The 16,582-nt window shown below is 39.3% G+C and overlaps 1 protein-coding gene across 12 annotated transcripts in view; it reads left to right on the forward strand.

Moving 5' to 3' along the window:
* RAPGEF2 (Rap guanine nucleotide exchange factor 2) overlaps positions 1–16,582 on the forward strand; it is a 235,011-nt gene that overhangs the window by 75,535 nt on the left and 142,894 nt on the right. For all 12 annotated transcript variants that reach the window (XM_027597876.2, XM_027597879.2, XM_027597883.2 and 9 more), the window contains exon 3: positions 6,135–6,191. In XM_027597876.2, coding sequence (XP_027453677.1) covers positions 6,135–6,191 — 57 coding nt within the window. The remainder of the gene's footprint in view (positions 1–6,134; positions 6,192–16,582) is intronic.

Genomic DNA, 16,582 nt, shown 5'->3' on the forward strand with positions numbered 1-16,582 from the left:
TAGACTGTCCAGCTATCTGTGCATATAATAGTGGGGGTAGGTTCATGGAGCAGCACCACCCATGCTGCTTATAGTTTGGCCCATTGACTACTATGTCTAGTACTAGAGTCTATCCAGATAACTTTCATTTGAGAGTGGGATGGCAGTAGCCATCCAGGTGCAGAGTTTGCTCCTTGCTGAGCCATTAACATACCAGGCATGCTCAGGGATTGGTCTTTCTCCTTCCAGCACAAAGGATGGCAGCCATGGTGGCTAGGCTATGTCAGTTAATGGCTGTGACATAAGTTATGGGGCCAAGAATGGAGTGCAGCTCCACACGAAGGGGGCTGTGTGTCAAGGTACTACATTGTTGCAAGTAGGCACGCCATTCAGCTAGTTTGGGTCTAGGCACTGCCTGATTTGGGCTTTTGGAATGTATCCTTTAGCTATCCTGCTATAGGATACTGGGTGTGAACAGTTACTGGGATCCCTTTAGTTATGTTTTCTACTTGCCGTCAGGCATGGTAAATAGCACACAGCTATTGTTCTAAAATGCTATATTGGGTCTCAGCTCCTTTTTAAAATTGTGACCAGAAACTAATAGCACATGTTTGTGCCCTTGCTGTTGCCACAAGCTCTATCCAAACCCTCTGGGTAACTGGCAACATCCAGTACATATGGCTGTCCCTGTATGAGAATACTGAAGGTTTGGATCTATGTAATAGCCATCTTGGCTTGTTCAGATGCTTGCCTTGTCTTTTTGCACTAGTCCCATTGGGCTTCTTTTTAAACCAGTCTATAAAGGGGCAGAAGCAGTTGAGCCAGGCAGGGGATAAACTGATGCTAAAACCCTAAGAGACCTGTGAAAGTTTGCAACTGCTTTGGGATGGTGGGACATGGGTGTGCCTGTATTTTATCAATAACTGCTGCAGAAACAACTTTTGTCTTATCCGTTAAGCCAGGGCCCTGTATTTTGTTTTTGTTGACTGCTCATCCTTGACGTGTTAGGTGAGAAGGCAAGTCTGGTGCAGTGGACTGCAAAGTAGAAAAAGACTGAGAAGTTAACATTAGATCATCAATGTAATGAGACAGACAGACTGCCTCTGAATTACCCAATGACTTAGGTCACTGGCCGCCAAGCCGTGGCAAATCATGGGGCTATATAAATACCCCTGTGGTAGGATGATGAATGTCTGTTCTCCTTCCCAGCTGAGAGTGAATTGTTCTTGGCTTTCTGGGGCTATGGGAATACCTAAAAAGGTGTTAGCCAGGTCTAACATATGTACCTAAAACTTCCCTAATTCACATCAAGTGACATGATGCTGGGCACAGTTGCATGATGAGGGGGTACCACCTTGTTTAGTTCTCTGTAATCCACAGTCATTTTCCACGTTCCATTTGGTTTCTTCACAGGCCAGACGAGACTATTATATAGACCGTGAGTTGGTCATATAATGCCCACATTGGCTAATTCCTTAATTGTGCCTGTGATGTCTTCATAGCCTCCCGAGAGATGATATTGTTTAATTGCCATCACCCTTGGTGGGAGAAGTAGTATTACAGCTGTCCATTTTGCATCTCCTCTTATTTGTTTGACCAAGTGTACCCTCACTTTGAATTCCCTTGCAGTAGTTGTCCTGAGAGGACATCCATTCCTAGAATATATTTGGGTATTGGGGTTATATACACTGTATGGGGCTTTGGTGGGAGTTATCCTGTCTGCAATTACTGCAGTCTGCTTCATTTGGATGGTACCACCCCCCACCCATCGATGGCAGAGATGGGCCCTTGAAAGTAGTTGTTTCCATAAAGGAGAGTGAATTTGGCACTGGTTTCAACCAGAGCCAAAACACTTTGTTTCTATTAGACCAATATATGGTGAGTTCTACACGTGACCAACATGTGGCTCCGGTCCCCAGACAACCAGGTGACAGTAGCTTGAACCAGCAGTCCGTGTCCTTTGCCTCTTCCCTAGTTCATAGAGAAAGCATCCATCATCCTCCCTCTGAGAGTGCCCTTTGTAAGTTGCTGTTCAGGTTTTAATTTCTGCCAGAGCCCAATAAGGGCTGCATTGGATTATTTGCTTTCTCAAGGGGGAGGGGGTCCCAGCTGCAGTGAGGTCTTATTACATCTGGCAGCAGGTAACATGCGTTGCCCTCTTCTTTGTTTCCTTCTCCTGTGAGTCCCTTTCCTTCATTCCTGCCTTTCTGATACCTCTTTTTCTGACCTTTTCTGTTTCCCCCAGATCTGTGGTAGCCCGCTCAGCCCGTGATACAGGCTGCCCCATTAGGGGGTCAAGATGGACACAAGTGCCCCCTACCAATGATCGGGGCCAGACTGTACCACCATATCTTTAGTATCTGTGGCAAACAGTTCCTTATCGAGACCTCTGTACTGTTCAGCGTAGACAGCTCTCGTAGGATATGCTGGAGCTCTTCCATAGTCTGCCATTTTAAAGGGGAGATCAGCACACCCGCCCTTGTTAGGCCAAGCTAATTTACAGCCCCATACCACCTAGGAGAGTAAAGGGGTCATGTGACCTTCATTGATGGTGCCGTGGGGATGCTACCTTAAAGCAGGGTGTGTTGTAATGAACACCATCTTGGACATTCCTGACCAAAAGCAAACTGCCTTCAGTGCCCATGTCGCATATACTGAGCAACCATAGCACCATGGATTCCCTTGGTTTATGTCTGAATTTACCCCCCAGTTCTACCAGCTCAGCAGACTGAGCCAAGAGAATGGGAATTTTTATGGGCTCAGTCCAATTAGTCTTTTCCTCAGTAGAACTCTTAGTTGGGTCCCACAACTTGGGATCCCAGGCTGGCTTGGAGATAGCCGCAGGAACTCGTTTGCCAGGGCAGTTTACCACCCCTTCAGCTGGGCCATTCTGTGTGCCAGAGTTTTTAATTTAACACCTTGTTTCCTCAAGCTGATTATCGGGGTCTCTGCAGTGTCGTTTATGTTAATCTAACAATTCTCTCTAAATGCAGTTTCTCCTGTAGGTGGCATACTTTCTTCAAGGCAGCTACATGGACAGGAGGGGTCACCCAACTATGGCAGCTGGGCATCCATCTTTTTCTTAGTCAAATTTATCTTGGTCAAAATTTCCTCTAGACCTTTTGGTATTTTCAGGGGCATCCCTATACTCATGTGGTGGGCTTATCCATCAAGGATAGTGGCTATAGGGCCCCACATAGATGTGGATGGCCAGCCTCGGATTTCCCCTGCAGATTTCCCTGTTCCCTTTCCCACATGTTGGTGCTCATGTTTTTTTGTTGTTGTTGTTTGTTTGTTTGTTTTTTGTTTTTTTGCTTCCTGGCTGGCTCACCACTTGTGTGGTCATACTCCAACAGACTCTAAGCCAAGGGTGGATGATTGTCCTGTGAGGCCAGAGAAATGACCTGGAGACAGCCAGTGGGACATAGGTTTATTGGGGGAACTTACTGTAGGGAGTCCTGAAGTATCAGCCTAGACACAAAGCATCTGTTGCAGGGATCTACATGCAGCAAACTTTTATACTGTAGCAACTAGCCTAGCAACCCTCTGTAGCCCATCCCCTCCCTGCATGGCCAGTGTTCGGAGGAGCTCAAGGCCTGTCATCCAGACACTCTTTGTTACAAAGGAGATGCTTCTGGTCGGCCATTCCCCAGCGCCTCTGACCGTGGACGCTGAATACTTTTCTTCTATACATTCTGCTTGATGGGAATATAGAGCGAGGAGGATAGGATCTCTATAGTCTCAAGATAGTGATTATCGGGAGCATTTAGGGTGTGTTTGTACAAACAAGCCTTCCAGCACTTAACCATACACATAAGAATGGGTGCTGGGCTGCTTTGACTTTGTAGTCAAAGGAAGTAACATTTGAGTCAGGGCAGCTGTGCAGAAATCTCCACAGTGTAGTGATGCCCCAGATACTCTACCGTGGGGATAGGCTTGGTGTATGAAGGCACCAAGGAAAAGAAGTTTGGATTTCTTTCAAAGGTAGTGGAAATCAAGGGCAGAAGTGTAAGTGATATGACTTAACATTTAGAAAGATTTCTCTAGAAACCATGTGGAGAATGGACAGTAGGTGTACAAAAGTAGAAGCTGACATCTACATTTGTAGACTTGGTCGATTTCAGAGGGTATATTTTGGAAACAGGTGCTGGCAGAGAGATGGGATATGAAGAAAAGGGAGGAGTCAAGGGTAATGACTCCAAGATCTTTGGCCTAAACAATTGGGTACTACTGATTGTGGGAAAGCAAATTCTTGGGAAAGAAATGTAAGATCTGTTTTGGACATTTTGAACATGAAATCACTGTTACACAGCCAGTGGCTATGTTGAGTAGGCATTTAGATGAGTGTGTATCATGGTGAGAGATTAGGTGTGGGACATTGTTTGGAAAGTCATCCGTTTATAGATTAAATTTAAAATCACCAACTGGATGAGATTACATGGTGCAGAGGAGAAGAGGGTTGACAGGAGTGGCTAACATTTAGAAGTCAGGTAGAGGAGTGGAAAGGGGGGAGAATCCAAAGGAGACAGAAAAAATGACGAAGGAGTTAAGAGGAAAGCCAGAAGACGGAGGACAGGAAGCCTCGAGAAGATGATGGTGTAAGGAAAAAGGGAGTCAGCAAATATTGTTGAGAAGTGGAATTAAGATAAGGACAGAAGGGATTTAGATAACACAGAGGATGCTAATAACTTTTTAGAGTCTTTTCTTTGGAGTTTCAGGGAGCAAATGATGGAGAAGTGGTAAGAGGGTGAGCAAATGGAGAGAGAATATATAGACAGTCCAAGAGGAGAATATTTGTCATGGGAAAAGCAAAATATGGATAATAGCTGGAGGGAGTTGTGTGCTCAAAAGAGGTGTCGCCCTACCCCACGCAATAGGTGATGCTAAGGTGAGTTTATTTAGTAAAGGAAGTGATTTAGGAGAGAGGTAGAAATGGATGGTGATGTGGAGAAGGAGGTAAACCGGAAGGAAAGGAGAGTCTACTGTAGGAGAAGGAATGAGATCCAGTGAACAGGTTGCGGCAAGGATCCTTCTTTCATTCTAATAGGAAACAAGACAGAGCTGCTGTGTAATTTAAGACCAGGTATTTTTAGACCCATCAATTGTGACTCTTATCTTTTCTTAGAAAGAATTGGTGTGATTCAGTCTCTGTTAATGATGTATATTCAAGGTTTGATGCTTCCTCCTGGAGTTAAGTGACATTCAGTTAGAATGTTTCAAGTAAGGGATTGAGAGGGCCTCTGAAGTAGGGTGATGGTGGTAAGAACAAGGAAAAAGAATATCCAAGAGAGTTGTTTTCAAGTGAAAGATCAAGGGTATGTGGTGTTAATGGGATTTAGCAAACAGGAAAAATGGATGTAGGTTGATACCAGAGTTTCACAAATTGGAGACCACTAACCCCATTGACCAAAATGGAGGTGCTGTTGAAATAATCACCTTTATAGCCACTTTTTTATTTGCTAGTTCCTTCATAAGAAGGAATAGTCACTTTCTCTTTTGCATTTCTGTGTTTTTTGGAAATTTTACTTGGGCTTAATATAATAGGATGCTTCTTAAAGATGCTGTTCTTGAGGTAATTTTGAATATTTAAACATTTATTCATGTTTTCCATAATTTCCATAATTTGTTCCTCAGGGATGAATCAGCCAAAATAACAAAATCTTTAAGTTGTAAAGCCTCCATTTAGTCATTAGTCATAAATATACTGAGTTAATAAAAGCCTCCTTTTGTCTGAAATTATATACTGGTAAGTAACATTAACGTGAATGACTTTATCATTTTTTAAATTAATGGGTTCTCCCTTTTAATTTTTAGGTTCTTTTCTCATTTCCGCTTACCTCAGAGAACATTAATTTGTCCACATGTCATTTACACAGAGTAAAACACATGCTATTTTGTTCCCTATAAAATACACATGGCAAAATTGACATCTAACAAAATAGTTTTTTTCTAGCATCTCTTTACCAGATTTTGTTTTATTATATTTTGTTAACCTGGGTACCAAAAATATTTATCTTGAGGCTAATCAATGATTGTGGCAGTCCATGTAAAGTAATCTTAACTTTCTAGACTACATGTCTCTTTTATGTTTTTAATCTACTAGAATGTTTCCTCGTGACATGTTGAACTCATGTCTCTGTTTTGTTTTTTTACAGGTTAATGTGTGAGACTGTGAGGTATGAAAGACACGAAGCAAATGAAGTTTTATACTAGTAGGTGTTTTCTTTCTCTTTGTACAGTGTACTGAAATAATGAAATAATTTCCTTAAAGTATCACAAAAGTGTTAGTAATGGCTAAGTTATTAACTTATTTTTTGTAATTTAGAAACATAAAACATTTCAACTATTACCTGTCCTAAAGTAAAAGTTTACAGTCCTTTGCTGCTAAGTTCCCATCTATACCTATATATCTCTCACTTGTGGTTCAGAGATATTATTTAATATTATGGAGTATTTTGACGTTTTTATCATTATGAAATAAGAAACAGTGTAGTCTTTCCAACAGAACAAAATACATGTTCCCACAACCACATCAGATGAGATTTAATGATAGCATAAATGTCATATTTTAGTTTATAACCTTTTCAGAAATAGGAAAATAAGCTGCCCGCATCTCTTTGGGCTTAGTTTGTTCTATAAATAATACTGATATTTCTTTCAAGATATGTAACATATTCCTTGAAAAAATTACAACAGTTTCTTTTTTAAGAATGTGATAAACATAGTAGGTAAATATATTGTATTAAGGACATATAAACTGGTTTACTGCACATATTATTTTATTAATAATGTTTGCCATGATTGGCTGTTGTTCTGTTGACTTTCTGTTTTTCAAAGTGCTATTAAATAAATAATTACTACTTTCCATGCTTATTATAGGGAATATTTATTGAAATAAATGAAATACAGCTTCTCCCCCTTAGGGAGGCTGTAATTATAATCTCTTGAAGGAGGTAGAAATAGAATAAAAGGAAAACAACAACAACAGAAAGTAACCAACCAGAAGAACTGAGAGTATAGATAGGTACTAAGGGCTGAAGAAGTACAAGGGAAGCCTTGAGGGGAATGGGAAGAGTCTCAGAGAAGTGGCCCTAGGTCTCAAAAGTGTATCTGGTGATCTAGAGAGACTTTTTTGGCAGAGGGAACAGTAAGTATGGGGACACAGAGAGGGGAAGGGACCTGGTCTGATGTTCTGAATACCTGCGGCAAGTTCAGGGCCACTGACATCTGGGTGTGCGTCAGGATGACAAATTGAGAGTCAGGCTACAGTCATATTTGCTTGTGAATGTGTTGTTAAAAATACCAGTTGTGATTCTTTAGGCAATTGGAAATGAGTTTTTTCCCTTCTAAATAACATTTTATTATGGAAAATTGCAAATGTTCACAATATTAGAGACAGTAGTATAATGGACCCCCTGTACGCATCATCCAGCATTGTTAATTGATGGCCAATTATGTTTCATCTCTTACTCCCCCCTCCCACCTCTAACTGGATTATTTTTAAGTAAAATCCAGACATAACAATTCTTCCGTATCAATTTTGATATGTATCTTTATCTTTAAGAGATAAAGACTTAAACAAAAACCCTAACCACAATATTATCTTTGAACCTTAAAAAAATAATTCCTTAATATTATGAAAATATTCAAAATCTCTTTGTCTCAAAAAAATCTTTTCTTTACAGTTTATTGGTTAATATTTTTCTTAAATCTCTTTTAATCTGTAGCCAGGTGGCTAGTTTGCAAGCAGCAAAATGATGTGACCAAATGCCTCCCCATCCTTCCCCTCAAAGATGATACCTGTGTCTCTCTGAAAATACAAAGGTGGAGTAGATTGAGTGGCTGGGCAGGGAGAGTAGTGAGGAGACAATCGAAGTAATCTGAGGAGGGTAGTGCTTGAACTGAGGCTAACTGAAGGAATGGGGGGAGTCAGGGATGGGGTTTAGAAGAAGATACAGGTGATCTGATCTGATCTAGGGTGATTCTTAGGTTGTAACTTAGGAAACTATGACATCTAGAGGCTGTTTAACAGGATTTGTAAATATCCAGTCTTGAGATTAAAAGAATGTACATCAAATGTAGAAGAATAGTAAGTAATCAGGATATATTTGTTAATATTTATTCTTGAAGAAATTAAGGTACAGATATTTTAGAATATTTGTTTTAGGAGCAGTTAGAAGCTATCAGTGGAGAATAAGGTGTACACATGTCAGGGTTGAAAATCTCTGAGGACTATTATTAACATTTATTGAAGCAATCTAGTGGCACTAAGTGTCAACCTTCTGTTCCTTTGCCCTCCTCCCTTAAAACACAGTTTTGGTAGTATTGATGATGAGATCATAGCAAACATTTAACAAGGACTTCCTATCTCCCACATAGTCTAATAAGTGCTTTACATGCATTAATTTCCTTATTCCTTATAGTTTGCCTTGTGGGGTCGATGTTGTCATCACCCTAGTTTTACACATGAAGGAACTGAGGCTTTTAGGGGCTAAGGAACTTGCCAAGGTTTCATTGTTGAAAGTGGGATCTGGATCTGAGTCTAGACATTGTGATTTTGTCACCTTAGCTGTTATCACTCACCAGCTTTTTCCGGCCGTTTTCATGCCATCGTAAGAAATGGTGCCATAAAAATACCATTGCTTGTGTGCAAGTCAGTATAAACACATCATCCCTCCCTGCTGCTGGCTTGCCTGGGGTGGTGAAACCCACCATCAGTTCTGCCTTCATTATCCTGAGTCCCTAGCAATGATTACTTATTATTTATTTAAATTGAAGGTAGGTTACAGTGTCTTTAAATATACCTGAGTTTTTTTTTTTTTTAAGTCAGGTTAGACAGTGAATGTGAGTTATGCTGATAATGCAAAGCCATGTCTTATAAGTAATCCTAAATTGATTGCATTTAGGCTAGAGTTTATATATAAAGTTGATTGTAGCAGTTGGTCATTTTTGACTAGTTAGAATTAGGTGACAGTGTTAGTAAGCAATGAAAAGTCTGTGGATATTCAGGAGATCATGATTTCCTAAGACCAAAAATTCACAGAGACTAATTGTAGATCACTTAATCAGATCCCTAGTATTTGGCCAATCTTGTGATGAAGGGTAATTGGAACGTTTTCTTCTGTGATCCTTGAATAGACATGTTGCTGCTTTTACCAATTCGTGTAAATGCAGTTTTGAAAATTAAAGAACACTTGTATTTGTGATACATAAAAGTCTCAGATAACTTAATAATGCTATTCCTCTTTTGGGGACCTGTTGTTATTAACTCATGAGGGAAAGGACTTGTCTGTTCTTGTTCTCCCTTGAGCTTTAAGAATGTAGTGTAGCCAGAATATCAAAGACTTGTAGACTTTGGTTTTATGACCAAGTGATGAATATTTTCTTTTCCTCATTATGTTTGTGTGCTGGTAACTTCCAAGTCTATGGTTTTAATAATTTCACCAGGTAAATATAATACTCTTTTGATCTTAACTCTGTACCTCATTTTTCTCATCTATAAAATGGGAACAATATTGTACCTATTCTTTAGTGTTGGTGTGAGGACAGTATCAGTATTATGTGTAAAGTATGTAGAGCATTGCATACGTAGTAAGTGCATAAAAATGTTAGCAGCTTCTCAGGGAGTCTGCTTGAGATTCTCTCCCGCTCCCCTCCCCCTAAAATAAATAAAGAAATCTTAAAAAATGTTAGCTGCTCCTGTCTTTGTCATCATCAGTGTTTTGATAATTTACATTTTGGTCTCCCAATTTTTTAGCTGCTTTAGACTTTTGTTAGGAAGGCATTATGGTAGTGATGTCTGACTCCTGTGGTGTTACTGTTTTAGCATAAACCAGCATTTGTTTTATGCTGCTTTATGCTAAATGTTGCTTTAAAATGCATCAAGATTGGGGGAGAGTTGTACTTCTGATGAAAAAGAACTTTAAAAAACTTAGAATTGACCATTTAGATTCTAGTATTTTTCTGTACTAGATAGATAAAATTAGTTGAACTTTATACAGAGGATGAGAATAGCCGGTGATTTCTGCCTGCCTTTTCGTTTGTTATCTACTATATGGTAGGTATTTTGCTCACTTGGGAATCAGAGTTGGATAATATAAATTCCTAACCTGACGGACTTTAATTTAGAGATATTTTACTTAAAGAATTTAATTCAAGAAATGAGATAATATGTCCTTTCAGCTTTAGTTTTTCTTTAGTGGCCAACCACCCTCACCATTTCAGTTTAATTTATAGATACATTTGAAGTGCTAAAAACCTTTGGATCAGAAATTCAACCATTATATACATTTTTAAAAAGTGTAAGCACACACCCCACACCCACAGTATAATATGTGTAACTCTATTTCCACATGTATGTTTGCCTGAATGCTTTGGTTTCCAAAAGAGTTTTCATAGCATTTTGTGAAGGGGTTTCTTTCTCCTTATTGCAGGAGAGGAAATTGTTCCTCCAAAAAAAAAAGCTTCACTGAGGCCTATTGAATCTCTTCAAGCATTTTGATTTAAATCTCTAAATGTGCAATGTGCAATTTAGAACTTTAAGCCTCAGCTCGGCCCTTATTGCTTATAGCAGTCTCTTCATTTGTTGACATGGTTTCCTGTTTTCACAGCAGCTATCCTGAATTGTCACTTCTCTGCAAGGCCAGCAAGCCACCGCTGTCCCCTTTGTGCCCTCCCACGCCTCCTCCAGGGACTTGGCTTCAGGCTGTAGTTTCTGTTCTCAGATACCCAATTTGTCTGTGGCTGCAGGTGCCTCCTGTCTGACCCATCCCTCCAGGGGGAAGGGGTGTCCGTTTTCCTGCACAGGGTGGTTATTCCTGCTCTCTCCTGTACTGCTGGCCTCCCCTCCTGCCCCCTTCCTACAGACTCCAAGTGTGCCAGTCTTTGCCATCCGTTAGAATGGTCTCCTTGACTCTTTGCCATCCGTTAGAATTGGCCCATATCCAATTATTGTACTGCTTTTTCCTTCCTGATGTGGCCAAGCATTTATTTTATTTTACGTTACACATCTACTACCTAGGTTGCTTTAGCGCCCTTAAAAAAAAAAAAGAAAAAAGAAAAAAAAGAAAATACTTCAAATCTCCTTTCTTTCCTAGCAAGATGTAATCACAATTTTTAAGTATCCTTCTTGTCCATGTTTCCATAATTTTGCTATACTTGTATGTGTATATAAAGAAAATGGTGAAACCTAAGATTTTCACTTACATGAAGGAATGATATTTTTAAAGAATTAACCTGTGCATAGAATTGTAGTACAGGGATATTTGGCCACCAAGTTTGGCATGTTGTGAGGTACTCATGTGCCCTACGTAAGTATGAAAATTCAAATACACACACGTGCGTGTGTGTGTGTGTGTGTATAATACCAACATATGGACATACTTAGAAATATTGTTTTATGTACATATGGTAATACTTTAGGGCTTCTTAGCAATATCGATATTTTAATATTGACTAGTAGTCTTCCAATGAAAATGTTTTATTTTTGTGGTGAATGGAAGATTAAATAACTTTCAAAACTGTATTTAGTTTGAAATTGTCAGGGCAAGGACTGGGGTTTACATTTGCCATTTCTAGTACAGAAATTTGCATTAATCTGTTCTCTTATTTTTTTGAATTTATTTCAAAGGAAGATACACTGTTTTATAGATCAGCCAAGTTCCCTCTCTCGCTGTGTCTCTCTCTGTCAAATAAATAAAACCTTTAAAAAAAAAAAAAGACCTTCATTATGGTCTCATTTTGTAATAAAAGAGCTGACTGCATGTTAGGTATCAGATTCTTTGTATCAATTTTCTGTGAAACTCCTTAGTGCATAAAGACCTCTGAACTTGCAAATATAGATAGCTATTTAAGGAAATATATAGTTGGTAAATAAGACTTACTGCTTTCTGATAAGTACGGGTTAGTGGTGCTGTAAATTGTTGGGCAGTATTATCACAGTTACTCCAGACCCTTGTTTAGTGGGTTGGGCAGATCTGGCTTTGGATTTGACTCAGTTTCTGGATGTCTACAATTCTCTTTAATTTCTGAGCACCAGTTTTTTCTTCATGAGGAATGGGTTTGTTGTGAAAACGAAATTGCAGTGCATAATTCTAAAAGACATGGCTTTATAAATTAATTTTATGACCCATTGGTAGTTTTCAAAACTGTTAATTTTTCAGATTTGGCTGGTCTTTTAAATCTGATAAATTGTTTCGTAAGCCCTCCAATATATCCCTCTACCCTCAATATAGCTGAATGACTGATTGATATATTGTAATAAATATGTAATCTGCATTGACATTTTTTCTTTCTTGTCAAAAAAAAGTGTTTTTAATAACTTCATGGCTCCCAAGGCATCACTCCTTCATTTCATTTTTTAAATGAATTTTATGTTTAAGAATGACTCCAGGGCGCCTGGGTGGCTCAGATGGTTAAGCGTCTGCCTTCGGCTCAGGTCATGATCCCAGGGTCCTGGGATCGAGTCCCGCATCGGGCTCCCTGCTCCTTGGGAGCCTGTTTCTCCCTCTGCTTCTCTCTCTCTCTCTCTCTCTCCCTCTGTCTCTCATGAATGAATAAATAAAATCTTAAAAAAAAAAAAAAAAAGAATGACTCCATTTATGAACCTACAGTATTTTTGGCTTTACTAGTTCTTCAATAAGTTTATATGGTTCATTTTGCTGGTTATGTAAATTACAATAAAAAAATGTATGCCTACTATATTCCCTTTATTTTCAAAATACAATTTTTTTCTTTTTTCCTTTCCTTAAAGATTTTATTTATTTATTTGACAGAGATAGCACAAGTAGGCAGAGTGGCAGGCAGAGGGAGAGGGAGAAGCAGACTCCCTGCTGAGCGAGGAGCCCGATGTGGGACTCGATCCCAGGACCCTGGGATCATGACCTGAGCCGAAGGCGGACGCTTAACGGACTGAGCCACCCAGGCGCCCCTAAAATACAATTTTTTTTTCAAAATAAAGCTGAAATAGCCTTAATATTTTCATCAGTTTTCAGTTCTTCTGATGCTATTTACTTTCCTTTTCCATGGTTCCAAGTCTCTGCAATTGAGTTGCTATTGAGTAGAGAATAAGGATTTTCTGAAAAACTTAATGTTAAATGGTGCTTTTTTTCCCCTCAAAGTTTTTATTTGTAAAAGTGAAGTAACTTCCTTACAATTTAGAACTTTTAGGAAATAGAATTAAAAAGTTACCCTCTTTTTTAAATGTGTTTTTATAAGTATGGGAATTCATATATTTATATATAATTAAATATTATGAAGTATATAATTTTATGATAAATATTCTCTGTAGGTTAGAAATACAAATGCCAAACACCTGTAACTCTTGGTACATCTCTTTCTAAAATATATTTTATATTTTATGCCTTAGTAAAATGATGTGGGTTCACTTTTCTTTTGACCTAATATTGTTAGGGTTACTTACGTTGCTGTGTTGCATTAATTTATCTGGTGAGCTTACTTTGTGCCACTGACCATACAAGAATAAATAATACATATTTTGCTTTTCAGCTTATAGCTTACAGCCCCGTCAGAGGAGCAAAAACCAAAAACAACTAATGATTAAACTTTTTGATAAATCCAGTAACAAAAATGATGTGATGTATTTGAAAAAGATTACAATTATTGTGTATCTGAAAGCCATCTGCCTATTGGAAGGTGGCCATTGTTTGAACTTCTTTTTTTAAGCTATGGAACACTTTGTTCATAGGAAATCCTATTTAGCTCAATAGCAGCAGCTATTACGGTCAGAGGAGGGTTGGACAGTGTGCAGTCCCAGGGGGCTCGCAAGTGCATATTGAAAACCTCTGATGCGAACTGACTGCCTGACTTCTGTAAAAGAACAGAGAACAATTTGCTGTAAATACGTAAAGTTATTTTCATGTTGGTTTTTGGCATAATCTTATATTCGAGAGTACAAGTCTAAGCCTATCAGCCGAGTGTGAAGACGGCATAGGTGAGCAGCAGTGAGGGCCTGAACTTCAGAGCGCTTCCATTGAGAGGCTTTTGCTGATGGCTCTGCAAGAGATTTGTAATTGCTATATTTTTGTTAAATTAGTGCTTTTAATTTCCTGGAGAGGGAGCTTAAGAGTACGATATCATTTTACAGCTAAAATTTCCTTTTTAAAAGTCATCTATGAAGCAGTGTTCCCCAAAATTTGATGTATGTACAGACCTCTTGGACATCTTGTTAAAATGCAGATTTAGTAAATCTGAGGTAGGGCCAGAGATTCTGCATTTCTAACAAGCTCCCAAGTGATGTCCATGCTGCTACCAGGGCACCACACTTAGAACAGTAAGGTCCAAAGGACATGTGATAAAGAAGTAGATAGGGGTTTATGAATTTTGGGTTTATAGCACTCCTTTCAGTTCTGAAGTATCGTCCCGCTGGTTAAACAAAATAAAGTCTCCATTTTAGTTTGACTAAAAGCAAAAAAAAGAGGCTTAGGGGTTGGGAGGCACAAAAAGAATGTGATGATAGGTTGGGGGGGAAGGGGACACTTAGGAAGGTTTTCTATTTTCTGGTTTTTGTCCTCTGGTTGGAAGGTGCTGCTCAGATAGTGGATACAGGAAAAGGAACAGGCGTTTTCCTAGTTTTGGGCACTAGGTGGCTGGCGCTCTGAGATTCCTTGCTAGTTGTCTCCACTTAGTTATTGGAATTTTTGTTAGTCTTCATTTTTTTTTTTTTTCCCTTTCTGATGTTTTACCCTGGATGTGAGCCAGTCGCCCACATAAAGGTGATAATAATCCTGTCTCTGCGTCTCTCGGATGCTAGCAACTTTGTTGTTTGAATATGGTATAACATCCCTTCTAAAATATCCAAAAAATTGATGTTTGATGTTTGAGGACTTAGTTGTACCTAACCTCTCTGTGATTGCCATGTACCACCTCTTCCCTGAATGGTCTTCCTAACCACTATTTGTAGACACTTCCCCGATGCTTGAATGATTTTCATGTCTTTGCTTCTCTGTGTTCTAAAGCCCTTGCTAATGCTGCCCATAGAAAGCACCATAGAGGTGCTTCTACACTTCCCTGGATCACTTTGGACTTGTGCCAATGCCGTATTGCACTTGATCTGCTAAAGTGGGAGGGAGCCCTTCCTGTAGTGCTCATGCCCTCCTCATGCCTTATTTGTCAGGTCACCTGGGAAGGCACCAACTTCGGGTCCAGACTGTTTGGATTTTGCAAGGGTACCATTCTTACCAATGTTGCAGTGTCTTATTTGTTGCCACCACCCCTCTCCCCCCTTAGATGTCTGTTTTGAGTTGAATATTAAGCTTAGCTAAGTATCCTTTGCTCACAGCCGCCTGCCCCATTCCTGCCACTCATGTTTTGTTACAAGTCGTTCTCGCTCCTCAGTTTTCCTTGCCTTCATTGCCATAAGCAGCCCTTTTGGTTGATTGGGTGCCACAAAACACCATTAAATTTTCATATCATATTAACAGCTTAATAAAGTAGCCTTTTCATGTTAGTTTTTTGCTCTCTAATAGCCATCTTTGCTGAGTTAGTTTTCTTTTGGTGCTGATGATCTTTTAACTCCTTTGTTAACTTCAATTTGATCCCTTGTATTAGCTTCCTGCTTTATAAATAGGGAATGTGGAGCTGCACGCACAGCTCTTTCACATGGAGACATCGCCACCGTGTGGATTTACAGGATATTGCTAAGGAAGTTCTTTTAGCCTGGTTTCATTTTTCTGGTTACTGGTAAATTGAAACTTATGTCTTTGACTTTCACTTTATTTTTTTTAAAGATTTTATTTACTTTAGAGAGAGCGAGGGAGAGAGAGAGAGTGGGGGGGGCAGGAATACAGGGGGAAGGAGAGGGACAAGCCAACTCCACGCTGAATGCAGAGCTCTGTTCCCTGCTCAGCCAGGTCTCATGACCCTGTGATCGTGACCTGAGTGGAAACCAAGAGTCTGATGCTTAACCGACTTTCACTTTAATACCATATCTGAGTTGGTGTCTATTAAATTATTAATTCATTCATTAAGAATATAGCTGAGTGCCAATCAAGCATTGTGTAGTGTTGTATATTGGGGGTGCTGGTGAGTTAGAGGAGTTTAAAAACTAATGGGGGAAGACTCCTAAAATAAATATTATGATACTGGCAACTGCTTAGTATAAGCATGTACAAAATGCTCTGGAAACTCAGGAGGAAAGTGACTCACTTTATTTGAAAGCTACTAAAACACGTCTCAGAGGAAGTGGTAGTTAACCTGGAAATCAAAGGGGATGAGTAATGAGTTTACTAGATAAAAGGTACTGTTTAGAAGCTGGAACAGCAGGTTTGTTCAAAGGCCCTGAGGCATTGGTGGGAAAAAAGTGTAGTATGGCTGAACAGGGTGAAGTTTGCAGTATAGGATATTCAGGATTAGGAATAGAAAGTACAGTTGTAGGTTGGCCCTTTTAGAAAGGGTCATAAGAGAAGAAAAGAGATGAAGAGAACTGGTATTTTTTTGTGTACTTATTATACAAGGCACTGCATATATACTGTTTTGTTAAATCCAAATAATGTCATGAAAAAGGTATCGATAGCCCCGTTTTACAGTGGAGGAACTAGAATGTCAGAATTTAACTTCACCAGGATCACATGGCTAGTAGGAAAGA

This window comes from Zalophus californianus, chromosome 2 (genome assembly GCF_009762305.2).
Source record: "Zalophus californianus isolate mZalCal1 chromosome 2, mZalCal1.pri.v2, whole genome shotgun sequence".
Lineage (NCBI taxonomy): Eukaryota > Metazoa > Chordata > Mammalia > Carnivora > Otariidae > Zalophus > Zalophus californianus.